At 37.8% G+C, this 19,954-nt stretch overlaps 1 protein-coding gene across 1 annotated transcript in view; it reads right to left on the bottom strand.

Moving 5' to 3' along the window:
* The window catches only part of SFI1 (SFI1 centrin binding protein), a 105,337-nt gene that overhangs the window by 55,869 nt on the left and 29,514 nt on the right, over positions 1-19,954 (bottom strand). Inside the window, 4 exon segments of the mRNA XM_019426763.2 lie at positions 10,701-10,795; positions 15,457-15,470; positions 15,472-15,507; positions 15,509-15,569. Of these exon segments, the coding sequence (XP_019282308.2) occupies positions 10,701-10,795; positions 15,457-15,470; positions 15,472-15,507; positions 15,509-15,569 (206 nt within the window).

The following is a 19,954-nucleotide window of genomic DNA, read 5'->3' on the forward strand; positions in this document are numbered from 1 at the left end:
CTTCCAGTACTATGTTGAACAACAGTGGTGAGAGTGGCCATCCCTGTCACGGGTCCTGACCTTAGAAAGAAAGCTCTCAATTTTTACCCATTGAGGATGATATTAGCGGTGAGTCTTTCGTATATGGTCTTTATGATGTTGAGTATGTTCCCTCTACTCCTACTTTCTTAAGGGTTTTTATCAACAAAGGAAGCTATTTTTTGTTAAGTGCTTTTTCTGCATCTATTGAGAGGATCATGTTGTTCTTATCCTTTCTTTTATTAATGTGATGAATCATATTGATTGATTTGTGGACACTGAACCACCCCTGCAGCCCAGGAATAAATCCCACTTGATCGTGGTGAATAATTCTTTTAATATATTGTTGGGTTTGGTTTGCTAGCATATTGCTGAGAATTTTTGCATCCATGTCCATTAGGGAAATTGGTCTGTAATTCTCCTTTTTAGTGAGGTCTGTCTGGTTTTGGAATCAAGGTAAAGTTGACCTCATAGAATAAGTTTGGAAGTTTTATTTCCATTTCTATTTTTTGGAACAGCTTCAAAAGAATAGGTATTAACTGTTCTTTAAATGTCTGGTAGAATTCCCCTGGGAAGCCATCCAGCCCTGGACTCATTTGTTGAGAGATTTTTGATTACTGATTCAATTTCTTTCTGGTTATGGGTCTGTTCAAATTTTCTATTTCTTCCTGTTTCAGTTTTGGTAGTTTATATGTTTCTAGGAATTTATCCATTTCTTCCAGATTCCCCAATTTGTTGGCATGTAATTGCTCATAATATTCGCTTATTATTGTTTGTATTTCTGTGGTGCTGGTTGTGATCTCTCCTCTTTCATTCGTGATTTTATTTATTTGGGTCCTTTCCTTTTTCTCTTTGATAAATCTGGCTGGCGGTTTATCAATTTTGTTAATTCTATCAAAGAACCAGCTCCTGGTTTTGTGGATCTGTTCTGTTGTTTGTTTGTTTGTTTTTTTTACTATATCATTGATTTCTGCTCTAATCTTTATATTTCCTGTTTTCTGCTGGTTTTGGGCTTTATTTGCTGTTCTTTTTCCAGCTCCTTTAGGTATAAGGTTAGGTTGTGTATTTGAGACATTTCTTCCTTCTTTAGGAAGGCCTGGATTGCTATGTATTTCCCTCTTATGACTGCCTTTGCTGCATCCCAAATGTTTTGGACTGTTGTGTTTTCATTTTCATTGGCTTCCATGTACTTTTTAATTTCCTCTTTAATTTCCTGGTTAGCACGTTCATTCTTTATTTTTTTATTTTTATTTTTTTTGTGTGTGGTTTAAGTATTTTCTTTTTTTTTCTTTTTTTTTCAATATATGAAATTTATTGTCAAATTGGTTTCCATACAACACCCAGTGCTCATCCCAAAAGGTGCCCTCCTCAATACCCATCACCCACCCTCCCCTCCCTCCCACCCCCCATCAACCCTCAGTTTGTTCTCAGTTTTTAAGAGTCTCTTATGCTTTGGCTCTCTCCCACTCTAACCTTTTTTTTTTTTCCTTCCCCTCCTCCATGGGTTTCTGTTAAGTTTCTCAGGATCCACATAAGAGTGAAAACATATGGTATCTGTCTTTCTCTGTATGGCTTATTTCACTTAGCATCACACTCTCCAGTTCCATCCACGTTGCTACAAAGGGCCATATTTCGTTCTTTCTCATTGCCATGTAGTACTCCATTGTGTATATAAACCACAATTTCTTTATCCATTCATCAGTTGATGGACATTTAGGCTCTTTCCATACTTTGGCTATTGTTGAGAGTGCTGCTATAAACATTGGGGTACAAGTGCCCCTATGCATCAGTACTCCTGTATCCCTTGGGTAAATTCCTAGCAGTGCTATTGCTGGGTCATAGGGTAGGTCTATTTTTAATTTTCTGAGGAACCTCCACACTGTTTTCCAGAGTGGCTGCACCAATTTGCATTCCCACCAACAGTGCAAGAGGGTTCCTGTTTCTCCACATCTATAGTCTCCTGATTTGTTCATTTTGGCCACTCTGACTGGCGTGAGGTGATATCTGAGTGTGGTTTTGATTTGTATTTCCCTGATGAGGAGTGATGTTGAGCATCTTTTCATGTGCCTGTTGGCCATCCGGATGTCTTCTTTAGAGAAGTGTCTATTCATGTTTTCTGCCCATTTCTTCACTGGGTTATTTGTTTTTCGGGTGTGGAGTTTGGTGAGCTCTTTATAGATTTTGGATACTAGCCCTTTGTCCGATATGTCATTTGCAAATATCTTTTCCCATTCCGTTGGTTGCCTTTTAGTTTTGTTGGTTGTTTCCTTTGCTGTGCAGAAGCGTTTTATCTTCATAAGGTCCCAGTAATTCATTTTTGCTTTTAATTCCCTTGCCTTTGGGGATGTGTCGAGTAAGAGATTGCTACGGCTGAGGTCAGAGAGGTCTTTTCCTGCTTTCTCCTCTAGGGTTTTGATGGTTTCCTGTCTCACATTCAGGTCCTTTATCCATTTTGAGTTTATTTTTGTGAATGGTGTCAGAAAGTGGTCTAGTTTCAACCTTCTGCATGTTGCTGTCCAGTTCTCCCAGCACCATTTGTTAAAGAGACTGTCTTTTTTCCATTGGATGTTCTTTCCTGCTTTGTCAAAGATTAGTTGGCCATACGTTTGTGGGTCTAGTTCTGGGGTTTCTATTCTATTCCATTGGTCTATGTGTCTGTTTTTGTGCCAAGCACGTTCATTCTTTAATAAGATATTCTTTAACCTCCAAGTATTTGTGGTCTTTCTATATTTTTTCTTGTGGTTGATTTCAAGTTTCATAGTACTGTGGTCTGAAAATATGCATGGTATATCAATCTTCTTGTACTTCTTGAGGGCTGATTTTGTGACTCAGTATGTGATTTATTCTGGATAATGTTCCATGTGCGCTCGAGAAGAATGGGTATTTGCTGCTTTAGGATGAAATGTTCTGAATATATCTGTTAAGTCCATACAGTCCAATTTATCATTCAAAGCCACTGTTTCTGTGTTGATTTTCTGCTGAGATGATCTGTCCATTGCTGTAAGTGGGGTGTTAAAGTCTCCTACTATTGTATTTTATTAATGAGTTTATATTTATGATTAATTGATTTAAATATTTGGGTGATTTCGAGTTGGGGGCATAAGTATTTACGATTGTTAGCTCTTCTTTAATTATGATATTATGTCCTTCAACTCGTTACAGTCTTTGTTTTAAAATCTAGTTTTTCTGATAGACGTACAGCCACTCCAGCTCTCTTCTGATGTCCATTAGCATGATAGATGGTTCTCCATCCCCCTACTTTCAATCTGCACGTGTCTTTAGGTATAAAATGAGTCTCCTATAGGCAGCATTTAGATGGGTCTTATTTTTTTTTTAATCCATTCTGATATCCTGTCTTGATTGGAACATTTAACTCATTTACATTTAGAGTGATTATTGAAAGATATGAATTTAGTGCCATTGTGCGGCTTGTAGAGTTGATGTTTCTGGTGATGTCCTCTGGTCCTTTCTAGTCTTTGTTGCTTTTGGTCTGTTTTGTTTTGTTTTGTTTTGGTGTTTTGTTTTGTTTCTCCACTCAGAGTCCCCCTTAAGATTTCTGGCAGGGCTGGTTTAGTGGTCACAAACTCCTTTAGATTTTGTCTGGGAAACTTTATCCCTCCTTCTATTTTAAATGACAGCCTTGCTGGATAAAGAATTCTTGGCTGCATATTTTTCCCACTGGGCACACTGAATATATCCCACCACTCCTTTCTGGCCTGCCATGTATTTGTGGGCAAACCTGCTGTGCACCTGATCTGTCTTCCCTTGTAGGCTAAGGACTTTTTTCCCCTTGCTGCTTTCATGATTCTTTCCCTGTCTGTGTATGTTGTGAATTTGAGTATGATATGCCTTGGTGATGGTCGGTTTTTGTTGAATCTAATGGCAGTTCTCTGTGCTTCATGGATTTTGATGTCTGTGTCCTTCCTCAGATCAGGAAAGTTTTTCAGCTATAATTTGCTCACATAAGCCTTCTGCCCCTTTTTCTCTCTCTTCATCTTCTGGGACTCCTATGATACACATGTTATTCCTCTTTAATAAGTCACTGAGTTCTGTAAGTCTGGTATTGTGATTGGGGCACCTGGGTGGCTCAGTCTGTCTTCAGTTCAGGTAATGATCTTGCAGTTCATGAGTTCGAGCCCCATGTTGGGCTCTGTGCTAACACCTGCTTTGCATTCTGTGTCTCCTTCTCTCTGCTCTTCCCCCACTCATGCTCTCTCTCTCAAAAATAAATAAACGACAAAAAAAGTCTTGTATTGTGAGCTTTTGCCTTTCTTTCCCTCTTTTTTCCTGCTTTATTATTTTCCATAATTTTATCTTCTATATCACTGATTCACTGCTCTGCTTCATCCATCCTTACCATCATGGCATCCATCAGAGATTGCATCTCAGTTACAGCATTTTTAATTTCAGCCTGACTAGATTTTATTTATTTTATCTCTGCAGAAAGAGATTCTCTGGTGTCTTCTATGCTTTTTTTTTTTTTCAACCCCAGCTAGTATTCTTATAATCATGGTTTTAAATTCTAGCTCAGATATTTTACTTATATCTGTGTTGGTTAAATTTCTGTCCATCATTTCTTCCTGTTCTTTCTTTTGGGATGAATTCCTCCATCTTGTCATTTTAGAGGAAGAAAAAAATTAATAAAAAATAAAAATTTTTAAATAAAAAACAAAGCAGAAAATCAAATAAAGGAATCTAGATCCTAGATGTGTTTTGGTCTGATTGTTGAAAGAAGCTTGATAAAAAAGAAAAAAAATAGACAAAAAAAAAGTTTAAGTAATAAATTTTTTAACTTTTTTTAATGTTTATTTATTTTTGAGACTGAGAGAGACAGAGCATGAATGGGGGAGGGGCAGAGAGAGAGGGAGGCACAGAATCGGAAGCAGGCTCCAGGCTCTGAGCCATCAGCCCAGAGCCCGACGCGGGGCTCGAACTCACGGACCGTGAGATCATGACCTGAGCTGAAGTTGGACGCTTAACTGACTGAGCCACCCAGGCGCCCCAATAAATTTTTAAATAAATTGGAGTAAAATAAACTAGAATAAAAAACCAAAAAATTAATTTGCTCTTTCTGTATCCAAGAAAGAGAAAGAAAAAAGCAAACAACATAAGCAGAAACAGAAGCAACAAAAACGAACAAGCCAACAGAATGAAATCTGGATGAAATTACATCCAGTTTCCCCTAGAATTGAAACTCTGCACATTATAGTCCCTAGATTAAGAAGGTGGAAGGGATTTGTGCTCCTATTCTGGGGGATGTGCCTGGAGGGCACAAGTGGGTGGGGCTTGGTGTGATGGCTCTGTTCTCCACTTGGTGGTGCTGCTTAGCTCACTGGGATTGATCTGTGTGTGTGCTAGAGGTGAAAATGGCTTCACCCAGCTCTCTAGTCTCTGGTGCAGGAATTTTGTGCCCTCACAAACACATGATCAAGCACTTCTCCTTTGTCTCAGGCATCTGTCTTCCCCCCTCCTTTACCCTGTCTGTGTCCAAGCTGTCTGCCAGCCAGGTGGCACCTCCCTTCAGAGTTTTATCTCACATGGGGATGTGTTTCAAAATCCCATACTTCAGAGACCCCATGGCTTGGACCCACGGTGATTCTCTGGGGGAGTGTCTCGTGGAGCAATGGCCAGGTATTGACTTGCCCCAGAAAGCGTTTGCATGATTGGACGGTGGCAGAGACTCAGAGTTTATAGTAAATAACAACACACAGCCACCACCAGGTCTTGCTGCATTCTGGTGTTTTTGTTCCAGTATCAGTAAGCTTTGCAGCTCTCTGGGGTCTGCTGGATTTTTGCCCACAGGGAAGGCTATATAGCCTCTACCAAATGCTTTCCAAGTAGGGGAACTACTTTTCTCCATGTGGCACATGGACCCCTCAGATCACACTGCCTCCTCCTGGGATTGGCCCATCTTCCTCACTGGAGCTCTGAAACTTCAAACTCTGTGCTCGACTGTTTATAGAATCCTGGAGATATTGAAACCCTCTCCTTTCTCTTCATCAATGGTTTTGGGGAACAGATTTCTTGTCCAGTCCCCCGTGAGTGTTTTCACCCCTTCTCTCTCTCCAGCTACTTTAGGGTAGAGTGCTTTTTTGTGTGTGATCTTGATACACTGCACTTTCCTCCTTTCTCTTTCTCTGTCCTCTCTCTGTCAAAATGGCTCCCAACCCTCAGCAGCCCCACGGCTTTTCTCTCCCCCAATTCACTTCTCCACACTGCATATCTACCAAGTTCTCTGGCTCAAATCACGCAGATTGTTGCATTAATCTTCAGATCAATTTCCTAGGTGTTCAAAATGGCTTGATGCTGATCTAGCTGCATTTCAGGGATGAGACAAGCTCAGGGTCCCCATACTACTCTGCCATCTTAACTCCTCTCCTATTTTTAACTATATTTATAAATATAGAAAGGTATTAGAAAATCTCCAATATAGGACTAAACCCACTTTTAGAGAACCTGTGGGTCAAAAAGGAAGATAACCTGTGGGTCACAGAAGTTAGAAAACATTTCTCATTGAATGAAAACAGAACTGCAAATATTAAAATCTGGGGGGGTGCAGTTAAAACGATGCTTAAGGGAAGCTTTATTACCGTAAATGCTTGTGTTAGAAAAAAGGAAAAGCCTCAAATCAGTAATCTCAGCTTACATCTTAAGAAACTGGGGGGGGGGGGGGGGGGAAGCAAATTGAAACCAAACCGTACAGAAGTGAAGTAATAATAAAAAAAGGAGCAGAAATCAAGGAACTTGAAAACAGAAAAACAGAATGAATGTAAAAGCTGGTTATTTGAAAGATGGATAAAACTGATAAAGCTCTAGTCACACTAATCAAGAATAAAAGGTTAAAGATATAAATGATCAATATTAGGAATGAGAGAGGAGCTATCACTACAGACCCTGCAGACATTAACATTATAATAATGGAGTACTTCAAATGACTCTATGCCCATAAATTAAACAACATATTTAAAATGGACTAATTCCTTGGAAGACAAATTACCAAAACTGCTTCATAGGTAACCTAAATAGTCTTCCATCTACTCAAAAACTTGAATTCAAACTTCAAAACTCACCAACAAGGAAAACTCCAGGCCCGGATGAGTTCACTAAAGAATTTTACCAAATATTGAAGGAAGAAATAATACCAATTCTACAAATCCTTTTTAGAAAATAGAAGACGAGGAAACACTTCCCAACTCATTTTATGAGGCCAGGATTACCGCTTAACTAAAACCAGACAAAGACATTACAACAAGAGAAAACTATAGACCAATATCATCATGAACATAGATGTAAAAATCTTCAATAAAACAGTTGGTAAACTGAACCCAGGAATATATAAAGAATGGCATTAATCTCAGGAATGTAAGAATTGTTCAAAATTAGAAAATTGCTCTATTAGAAAATTGCTCTATTAGAAAATTGTTTCACCATATTAAAGGACTAAAAAAGAAAAGTGTGAATCATCTCAATAGATACAGAAAAATCATCCAACAAAATTCAATATCTCTTAATGATAAAAGTGTTCAGAAAACTAGGAATAAAAAATAACTTCCTTAATTCATAAAGGACATCTACCAAAAAAAAACCCCTACAGCTAACGTCATATTTAATGGTTAAAGACTGAATGCTTTTCCCTTAAAATCAGGAACAAGGCAAGGGTATCCACTTTCACCACTCCTATTTCATATCTTACTGGAAGCTCTAGCCAGTGTAATAAAAATAATTTGGAAAGGAAGGAATAAAACTGTCTCTGTTCACAAACGGCTTAACTATCTACATAGAAAATCCCATAGAATCTACATTAGCACCCCAAAAAATGAAATAGGTATAAATATAACAAAATATATACAATGTCAGTGTGAGGAAAACTGAAAAACTCTGATGAACGAAATCAATGAACTAAATAAATGGAAGGATATCCCATTATCATGGATAGGGAGACTCAATATTGTCAAGATGTCAGATCTTCCCAACTTGATCTACATAGTGCAATTCCAACCAAAATCAACAAACAGATTCTAAAGTTTATAGGCAGCAAAAGACCTAGAATAGCCAACACAATATTAAAGGAGAAGAATAAAGTTGGAGGAATGACACTACCTGACTTCAAGACTTAACTATAAAGTTACAGTAGTCAAAACAAAGTGATATTGGTAAAAGAACTGACAAATACTTCAATGGAACAGAAGGTCCAGAAACAGACCCATGTAAATACAGCCAACTTATCTTTGACAAAGTAGCAGGGCATTACAATGGAATAAAGACAGTCTTTTCTTTTTTTTTTTTTAAAGTATTTTTTTTTTTTAATGTTTATTTATTTTTGAGACAGAGAGAGACAGAGCATGAACGGGGGAGGGTCAGATAGAGGGAGACACAGAATCTGAAACAGGCTCCAGGCTCTGAGCTGTCAGCACAGAGCCCGATGCGGGGCTCGAACTCACGGACCGCGAGATCATGACCTGAGCCGAAGTCTGCCGCTTAACCGACTGAACCACCCAGGCGCCCCAAAGACAGTTTTTTCAACAAATGGTGCGGAAACGATTCGATTTAAAAATGCAAAAAAAACACAAAAAAACAAAAAAAGAATCTAGACACAGACCTTACATTCTTCATAAACATTAACTCAAAGTGGGCTACAGACCTAAATGTAAAACACAAAACTATAAAACCCCTAGACAATAATATAGGAGAAATCTCAGATAACCTTGGGTATGATACAACACTAAAAGCATCTTCCATGAAAGAAAAATTTGATGAGCTGGACTTCATTAAAATTAAAAACTTTTGCTTTGCAAAAGACAATGTAAAGAGAATGAGGAGACAAGTCACAGACTGGGAGAAAATATTTGCAAACGACACAACTGATAAAAAAAAATTGTTATCCCAAATATACAACGAACTCTTAAAACTCAACAAGAAAACAAACAATCCAACTTTAACAATGGGCGAAAGACCTTAACAGATACCTCAGCAAAAATACACAAATGGCAAATAAGCATATGAAAAGATGTTCCACATCATATGTCATCAGGGAATACAAATTAAAACAAAATACCACTACACGAACCTATTAGAACGGCCAAAATCCAAAACACTGACAACACCAAATGCTGGTGAGGATGTGGAACAACAGATATTCTCATTCATTGCTGGTGGGAATGCAAAACAGTAGACACTCTGGAAGACAGTTTGGCAGTTTCTTACAAAATTAAACATACTCTTACCATATGATCAGCAACTGCAATCCTTGGTATTTACCCAACGGAGCTGAAAACTTATATCTACACAAAAACTTGCACATGGAGATTTACAGAAGCTTTATTCATAATTGCCAAACTTTGGAAGCAACCAGGATGTCCTTCTTAGAAATGGATAAATTGTGGTACATCCAGACATTGGAATATTATTCAGCACTAAAAAGAAATGAGCTATCAAGACATAAAAGATATGGAGGAACCTTAAGTGCATATTACCAAGTAAAAGAAGCCAATCTGAAAAGGCTACATTCAGGCCAAAATGAACAAATCAGGAGACTATAGATGCTGGAGAGGATGTGGAGAAACGGGAACCCTCTTGCACTGTTGGTGGGAATGCAAATTGGTGCAGCCACTCTGGAAAACAGTGTGGAGGTTCCTCAGAAAATTAAAAATAGACCTACCCTATGACCCAGCAATAGCACTGCTAGGAATTTACCCAAGGCATACAGGAGTACTGATGCATAGGGGCACTTGTACCCCAATGTTTATAGCAGCACTCTCAACAATAGCCAAAGTATGGAAAGAGCCTAAATGTCCATCAACTGATGAATGGATAAAGAAATTGTGGTTTATATACACAATGGAGTACTACATGGCAATGAGAAAGAACGAAATATGGCCCTTTGTAGCAACGTGGATGGAACTGGAGAGTGTGATGCTAAGTGAAATAAGCCATACAGAGAAAGACAGATACCATATGTTTTCACTCTTATGTGGATCCTGAGAAACTTAACAGAAACCCATGGAGGAGGGGAAGGAAAAATAAAAAAAAAAAAAAAAAGAGGTTAGAGTGGGAGAGAGCCAAAGCATAAGAGACTCTTAAGAACTGAGAACAAACTGAGGGTTGATGGGGGGTGGGAGGGAGGGGGGGGGTGATGGGTATTGAGGAGGGCACCTTTTGGGATGAGCACTGGGTGTTGTATGGAAACCAATTTGACAATAAATTTCATATATTGAAAAAAAAAATGAAAAGGCTACATCCATACTAGATGATTTCAATTATATGACATTGTGGAAGAGGCAAAACTATGAAGACAGTTAAAAGTTGCAAGGGGGAGGAGATGAACTAAATAGGCAGAGCACAGAAGATTTTAAGACCAGTGACAATATTCTATTTGATGCCGTAATGAGATACATGTCCATAGAATGTGTAACACCCAGAGTGAACCCTGAGGTCTATGGACTTTGAGTGATAACGATGTGTGGATGCAGATTCATTGTAACAAATGTACCACTCTGGTGAGTGATGATGATAGTGGGAGAGACTATGCATGTGGGAGGAAGGGGATAAATGGGTAATCACTGTAATCTTCCTCTCAATTTTGCTATGAACCTAACTAAAACAACTCTAAAAAAATTAAGTCTTCATTAAAAAAAATCAAATAAATGAAGGAATTTTTTTAGACATGTACTTCCTTTTCTCACCATGATTCTCAGCTCTCATGTACTTGTTCCTCATCTCTTGCCGCTGATGCACATAGGTCCTCCAGGTCTGGAACATCAGATTGTACAAGTAATATCTAAGGAGGTGAAAAAAAGCAAATGGTATTTCTTTAAACCAAAAAAACTCCTAACTCAATATACCAAATCCGTTCTGTACTCAGGAGATATTAACATGGATGATTCTGATATAAAAAAGTCTTACCTATCTCTTAAGCTAAAAATTTCATTTCCCACAATCAAAGTGAAACCTATTCTCCTTAATGCAGAGTCATTCTCCTCACCACATAGAATCATTAAGGAAAAATAGGCTGGAATTATCCAAGAATAACTTCACCTTCAGCATTCACAAAGCTGGTGAATGACAGTAATATTATCACCTTAATCATCCACATTATATAAAACATTACAACCTTTCCTCTGCACTAAAACATGGTCAATGACACTTTTCCTTTGTCTTTTCCTTCTCAAGACATACACTGTACCCATTAAGACAGTCAGTCCTGGGACACCTGGGTGGCTCATTTGGTGGTCTCTGACTCTTGATTTTGGTTCAGGTCATGATCTCACAATTCAGGAGACTGAGTCCCACATAGGGCTCTGCACTGACAGCTCAGAGCCTCCTTGGATTCCCTCTCTTCTCTCTGCCCTTTTCCTGCTCATGCCTGCATTCTCTCTCTCAAAATGAATAAACATTTTTTTTTTTAAAAGAAAGACTGTCAGCGTTTCCCCATATTTTCACTATCTCATGTCCTAAGATTTGATTTTTTTTTTTAAGTTTATTTATTTATTTTTTTGAGAGAGAGACAGCATGAGCAGGGAGGGGCGCAGAGAGAGAGAGAGAGAGAGAGAGAGAGAGAGAGAAAATCCCAAGCAGGCTCTGTGCTGTCAGCACAGAGCTCAATGTGGGGCTTGAACTCACAAAACCTTGAGTTCATGATCTGAGCTGAAACCAAGAGTTGGACACTTAACCGACTGAGCCACCCAGGCGCCCCGACTAAGACTTGATTTCCTACTCTACCACCCTTATTAAGAATGATTCAACATTGTCTATATTTTATCTGAAATATCTATAAATCAGAAACTCTGACCCAAAGAACCTAAATAAAGAAGATTATGAGAGTGAATACTATTTTAAGAAGATATGATGTATAAGGTACATTAATCTTTTATTAGAAAAGGTATAATAAAAAGGGTGCCTAGGTGGCTCAGTTGGTTGAGTGTCTGACTTCAGTTCAGGTCATGACCTCATGTTTTGTGAGTTTGGGCCCTGCATCTGGCTCTGTGCTGACAGCTTGGAGCCTGAAGCATGCTTCAGATTCTGTGTCTCCTTCTCTCTCTACCCCTTCCCCACTCATGCTCTGTCTCTCTCTCAAAACTAAATAAACATTAAAAAAAAAAAAGTATAAAAATGTGTATTTAATATAATTCCCATTTTTACATTTTCCTCTACTTATCCCTTGACCAACGTCAAGATTTAGAGTTTTTTTTCTTCCCATTTCTATTTTCTTACTGTCTGCTATTGGGCATATATTTTCTCCCATAATCAATAAAAAATTAAATCAACTTATTAGTTTAAAAAACAGAATGCTCTCAGAATTAGAAATTATACAGAAGTGTCAGTGAGAAAACACTATTGAAATCATAAACATTACCAACACATAACGGTAACTTACATTAAAAAGGTGTCTGTGTGTGTGTGTGTTTGTGTGTGCCCACATGCACATGTGCTTGGGTTTAATTTAGGAATTTGATCTTACTTACTCTAAAAATATTTTGAAGCAAAACAGAATATGATTCAAAACTTTTCTCCAAATCAATGCGATATATCACATTAAACAGAATAAAAGAAAAGAATTATAGGATCATCTCAGTAGACACAGAAAAAGCATTTGACAAAATTCAACAACCACTCATCATAAAAGACATTTAACAAATTAGGCATAGACCAAACATATCTCAATATAATAAAGGCCATACATGACAAGTCCACAGTTAACACATACCCAATGGAGAAAGGCTGAGAGCTTTTCCCCTAAGATGAGGAACAAGACAAAAGTGTCCACTCTCACCATTCCTATTCAACATAGTACTGGAAGTCCTAGTCAGAGCAAGCAGTCAAGAAAAAGTTAAAAGGCATCAGAATTGGAAAGGAAGCAGTAAAACTGCCTATTTGCAGACAACATGATTTTATACATAGAAAATCCTAGAGACTCAGCCTCAAAACTATTATATTTAATAAATAAATTCATTAAACTTTGCAGAATACAAAATCAAACACACACATCAGTAGCATTTCTGTACACTAACAGTGAATTATCTAAAAAAGAAATAAATCAATTCCACTTACAATACATCAAAAACAATAAAATACTTTGTAATAAATTTAAGCAAGGAAATGACAGATCTCTATTCTGAAAACTACAAAACATTGACAAAAGAAATCAAAGAAGACACAAAGAAATAGAAAGGTAGGGACACCTGGGTAACTCAGTCGGTTAAGTGTCTGACTCTTGATTTTGGCTCAGGTGAAAATCTCACAGTTCGTGAGACTGAACCCCATGTAGGGCTCTGCACTGACAATGCAGAGCCTACTTGGGATTCTCTCTCCCTCCTTCTCTCTCTACCTCTCCCCTTTGTGTGAATACGCATGTGCACACTCTCTCTCTCAAAATAATAAACATTGAAAAAGAGAAATGTAAAGGTATCCATTCCATTCGTGGATTAAAAGAATTAATATTATTAAAATTATATTACATTATGTAATTTAATTATGTAATTAAGTGTTAACTAATAAAATATTATTAAAATTATTAAAGTAATACTACCAAAAGCCATCTATAGATTCAATGTAAGCCTATCAAGATTCCAATGGCATTTTCTACAAGAAGCAGAACAATCCTAAAATTTCTATGGAATCACAAAAGACTCCACATATCCAAAGCAATTCTGAGAAAGAAGAACAAAGCAGGAGGCATCACACTTCCTGATTTAAAGCTATGTTGTAAAGCTATAGTAATCAAAGCATATGGTACTGGCATGAAAACAAACAGACCAATGGAACAGAATCAAAAGCCCAGAAATAAACCCAAGTATATATGGTCAACTAATATTTGAAAAAGGAGCCAAGACTACTCAGTGGAGAAAAGACAATCTCTTCAATAAATGGTGTTGGGAAAACTGGATATTCACATGTAAAGGAATGATACCAGACACATATCCTAAACCACTCACAAAAAATTAACTTGCAGTGGATTAAAGACTTAAATATAAGATCTGAAACCATGAAACTTCTAAAGGAAAATATAGGGAAAAAGCACCTTCACATCTTAGAAATGATTTTTTTTGGTATGACACCTAAAGCACAAGCAATGAAATAAACATAAACAAGTAGGACTACATCAAACTAAAAAATTCTATACAGCAAAAGAAACAATCAAGAAAGTGAAAAAGATAACCTGTGGAATGGGAAAAAATACTTGCAAACCATAATTCTGATAAAGGGTTAATATCCAAAATATATACAGAACTTATACAACTTAATAGCAAACCCCCCAAATAATCTAACTTAAAAATAGGCAAAGGGGTACCTGGCTGGCTCAGTTGGTAGAGTCTGCAACTCTTGATCTTGAAGTCATGAGTCAAAGGCCTACGCTGGGCATGGAGCCCATTTTAAAAAAAATAGGCAAAGATCCTGAATAGACATTTTTCCAAAGAAGGTCTATGTAAGGCCAACAGGTTCATGAAAAGATGCTCAACATCACTAGTCATCAGGGAAATGAAAAACCACAATGAGCTATCACCTCATACTTGTTAGAATGACCATTATCAAAAAGACAAAAGATAACAAATGCTGGTGTGAGTGTGGAGACTGTAAATTGCTACAGCCACTATAAAAAACAATATGGAGGATCCTAAAAAAATTAAAAGTAGAACTACCATATGATCCAGCAATTTCACTTCTGGGAATATATCTAATGTAAACAAAAACACTAACTTGCAAAGATATTTTCACCCTCATGTTCATAGCAGTATTATTTACAATAGCTAAGATATGGAAACGACCTAATTGTCCATGATGGATGAATGGATGAAGTTGTGGTCTATATATACAATGGAATAAAAAACAAAGAAATTCTGCCATTTGTGACAACATGGATGAACCTTGAGGGCATTATATTGAATGATTAAGTCAGACAAAGACAAATACTGTATGATCTCACTTACCTGTGGAATCTAAAAACGAACCAAAAAAAATCATAGAAAAAGATCAGATTTGTGGTTACCAGAGGTGGGGGTGGGAGAGTAGGGGGAGAAGGAATTGGAGGAAAGTAGTCAAAAGGTACAAACTTCCAATTATAAAATAGGTAAGTCCTCAGGATGAAATGTACAACATGATAACTATAGTTACCACTACTGTATGATATATATAAAAGAGAATAAATCCTAAGACTTTTCATTATAACTAAAAAAGTTTTTTTCTTTTTTTTTCCCATTTCTTCTTATTGTATCTTTATGAGACAATGGATGTTAACTACACTTATTGTGGTAATCATTTCACAATATATGTAAGTCAAACCTTTATGCTGTATACCTGAAACTCATACAGTTATATGTCAGTTATATCTCAATAAAACTGGGGGACAAAAAAACTTTCTCCTTTTGACCAGAAATATGCCAACAGATAACTATTTCATAATGTGAATCAGCAAAATTAAAGTAATATAACATGAAACCTGACCTATAGTGGCAGTCCTGCTTGAACACAGAGTTTCCACTCTCGCTGGAAAACCCCACCACTCTTCTTTCCATTCTTCAAAGACCTTCCGTAGTATTCTCTGCTCATAGTAACACCTTTGGCAATGAACAAAAATCAGAGAAAAATCCATGATGATGTGGGAGCTGGGTATTTGTTCCCAAATTAGTTTAATATTGCTGTTACATTCTCATAGAAAAGCATGGCTCATTATTTGATAACACCAGAATAGAATAAAAAAATATTTTCAGATCAAATATTAGAAGTATTTAAACTAGGAAAGAAAAGTACTTAAACTAGGAAAAAAGCTAAAAATGTTATACTACAGATCTTACCAATTGAGGAGGTTAAAGTAAAATAAAAATCTGACTTCAAATACCATGAGTTGAGAATTATTCTTCATTTTTTTCTTCATCAGACTAAAAAAATGTTTTTATTATTATTATTTTTTTAATATTTATTTATTTTGGGGAGAGCACAACCAGGGAAGGGGCAAAGAGAGCAGGACAGGATCTAAAGCGGGCTCTGTCAGCAGCGAGCCCTATGTGGGGCTCAAACTCACAAAACCACAAGATCATGACCTAAGCCAAAGTCAGACGCTCACTGAGCTACCCAGGTGGCCCTAAAAAATATTTTTAAAGTAGTAACTACACTTCACATTTATGTATAGAGGAGATTAAAAGTTATAAAATCAGCAAATACTTAATGTTATTCCTAGTACTTAATAAGAACAGAGCATATTAGTTTCACTGAAATCTGTCCAGGAGAGTTATAAAAACAGCAGAAGATACGTAGAGGCAATAAAGAGAGGACAAAGGTAATAAGAAAGAAAACAAGAGCAATGGCAGATTGTGTTGATGCTAACAGGCACTGTGGAGGTGACTGATAATTCAAGAACTCTGTGCCTGTCAGTCACTTTGAATTTCTTTTCATAGTTCTGCAGCTTATTAACATGTGCTTCCTCCTCACCACTCACGAGTTTTAAAAACTAGCTAGCAAAAATACTCATAGGGAAATTCACTTCGCTCTTGTTCATAATAAAAGAGGATAAAAGTCAACAAATGTCCCTCAAAGGGATGGATAGGTTAAATTCAACTAACTTCACCTTGTCATTTTTTGTGAAGTGGAGCTAAAGATATTGAAATGAGATGTTCCAGAGAAGTGGTTAGGTGAAAAAATAAAGCTACCTCATAGTATGTATGACACCATTTTCTAAGTTAATTTTTTTCATGTTTATTTATTTTTGAGAGACAGCACAAACAAATGGGGGAGGGGCAGAGAGAGAAGGAGACAGAGGATCAGGAGCAGGCTCTGAGCTGGACACCAGAGAGCCCAATGTGGGGCCTGAACTCACAAACCATGAGATCCTGACCCGAACCAAAATCGGACACTTAACCGACTGAGCCACTCAGGCACCTCTAAAGTTACATTTTTTTTGTATTTCCACTACTCCTATGTTAGAATGCATACAAATTTGTATATATTTACACATATATAATGTATGCACACACATACATATTGTAGACATACATAAAAACATATACATCTATATGCATGTACTCTGCATACATAAAAATAATTATATTATACATATTAAAAGCCTGAAAACATCTCCACAATACCAAACTATTACCAGTGGTTTTCTCTCAGGAAGATTATAGAAGACTAGTGTTTCCTATTACATGTGTCTATAGTTAAAAAAAATTTTTTTTAATGTTTGTTTATTTTGAGAGAGAGAAAGCATGACTGGGGGAAGGGCAGAGAAAGAATCCACGCTCACAGCGCAGAGCCTGATGCAAGGCTCAGTCTCACAAAACGATGAGATTATGAACTGAGCTGAAATCAAGAGTCGATCGCTTAACTGACTGAGCCACCCAGGTGCCCCTGAAGAATTTTTAAACAACACTTTGATCACAATTTTTTAAAAATTTCATGGAAAAGAACCACTTCCATGTGCACATGTACTTCCTTCCATCATCTACTACTATCCATCAACCTCCTTCTCTTCCTAAACCCCACTAAAATAACAGCACATACATTTCAAAAGGTGCAAACTCACAAAGACAAAGAGAATAGGAGCAACAATGATAGATCAGAGATGTCAACAAATTTTAAATGATAGCACAGGCAACTGAATCAACATATCAGAGAACTGAATCAACATATCATACCATATCAGAGAAAGACAAGAGAGTACTAAGTATCTTGTTCTGTGGGAGTCAAGAAGCAACCAGCTGGTGGCACAGACCTCAGACAGGCATGGGAACATGAGGCATCAGGAATGAGGGAGCCCTGGGTGGAGATGAAAACACAGGATTGTTTGCAAGCCTGGGCATAAGCAGCAATTAGGTCCCTGGATCCTTTTATTCACCCAAGCAGAGACTTGGGTTTATCTCTGGAGAAGCTCAACAGAGGAACACTGGACTGCAGAATATCACCAGAGATCTGGAGAGGGTCTTAAATGGAGAGTCCACATACTCAACAGTGAGATCCACATTCCAAGTTTATAATCACTACCACCCACCTCCAAGCCACTCCAGCCCAGAAAGAATTTGGAGGATTCCTCTCCTCTGGGGAACATGATCAACCACCTAACAGAAAAGGCTTCTGGATAGTGACAGCTGGAGGTTCCTCAGTGAAACTGTCCAGTCTCTACCTCAAAAGCCTAAAGTGAAGCCTTCAGTTTATAAGTCCTTATGCATACATAGAAAGGATCCCAAAATTAGCATTTTAGTGCCTAACTCTTAAATATGAATAGACAATGAAAGGATGTTTTGATATTTGAGGCAAGGCTCCAATATGAGACAATGACCAAAAGCACAGAGAAAAAAAGGGCTCAGAAGAAACAGACAATATAAGCAAAAATCTTAAAAACAAATGGCTACATTAACTTCAAAAGATTATGAACCTACAGGATGCGATTTCTTAAAAAAAAAAAAAGGAATATTCAGAGAACAAAAAAGAGATGTTGGGAATTTTAAATATGACAGCAGAAATTTTTTAAAAATCCATAGATAGATAACAAAAAAGTCAATTGGCTTTATAGGCCACCATAAGGACTATGGCTTTTACTCTTGGCCAGAAGGGAAGCCATCTGAGCAGAGGAGGGACATGACTTGATTTACTCAGAATACCAGTTGTGAAAAGACTGACTGGGGCTAGGGCTGGAAATAGGAGACCAGTGAAGTTACTGTAGTCATTCAGGGGGAGACATGATGATGGCTTGGACCAGGGTGGTACTGGAAGTGCTGAAGAGAGGTGGAGTCTGAATATATCTTGAAAGTTATGTCAACACAATTTGGGCATTTGGCATTGTAAACTGGGGTATGAGAGAGAGATGTCAAAGGTGACTCCCGGGTTTCTGACCCAAGTCCCTGGAAATATGGGAGTTTCCATTAACGGAGAGGGAGAAGGCTCAGCAGAGAGGTTTGTGGGGATGCTCTAGATTTCAGGTTTGGACATAGTTAAGTTGTGACATCTATTAGACACACAGTGGAATTGCCACATACATAGCAGTCTGGACAAGAGAGAGGTCTGGGCGGGGTGTATATATTTGGGAATCATCCTGAGAGTTGATGAGATTATCACGATTGTGAGGTACACAGAAGCAGCACAAAGATGTGGCACTGGGTATTTAGGTGAGGAGGAATCCACAAAAGAAAGATGGAGCAGTCAAAGAGGGAAAAGGGAAACCATGAGAGGATGGTAACCTGGAAGGTGCAAGAAGAAAGGGCTTCTCAGAGAAGGGAATGACAGACTGTCTTGCTTCCTGGTAGGCCAAGTAAGAGGAAGTTTCAGAATTTACCACTAATTTTGGCAAATGCAATGACCTTAACAAATATAGTTTTGGTGGAGGAGTAGAATCTAAAGCCTAGTGGGATAGATATAAGGGAGATTACAAGACATGTTGGACACACCGAGTCTGGCCAGGGGAGTTGATGTAAAGGGGAGCAAAGATACAGAGTGCTAGCTGCAGGAGGACCTACAGCCAAAGAGATTTTATTTTTTTCAGGATAAGAGAAATAAAGGGTATTATAGGCTGGTGCAAATGATCCAGTAGAGAGCAAAAAATTCATAATGCAGAAAAGAGAAAAAAAAAAAATTGCTAGGGTGATGGCCTTGAGTAGGCACAAAGGCAACTGAATGCAGAAGCCAAAAATTTTGCCGCAGATGAGAGCAAGGGCAGGTCACTGGCCTAACAGTAGGGAAAGCAAGTTGCATGGTGATAGATGCTCGCGGTGAGTGGGTGGATGTGGTGGAGGGAGCTTGTGCAAGTCTCTTCTGTTGTTTCTATCAAGAAAATAGGAAGCAAGGCCATTAGCTAAGAATGAGGAAGAAATATTGATGAATTAAATATTGTAAACAAAAATAAATAAATACTATAGGGGCGCTGGGGTGGCTCAGTTGGTTAAGTGTCCCACTCGGTTTTGGCTCAGGTCATGATCTCATAGTTTGTGACGTCAAGCCCTGTGTTGGGCTCTGC

The sequence above is a fragment of the Panthera pardus genome, unplaced genomic scaffold (genome assembly GCF_024362965.1).
Source record: "Panthera pardus isolate Hobbes unplaced genomic scaffold, ASM2436296v1 HiC_scaffold_15, whole genome shotgun sequence".
Lineage (NCBI taxonomy): Eukaryota > Metazoa > Chordata > Mammalia > Carnivora > Felidae > Panthera > Panthera pardus.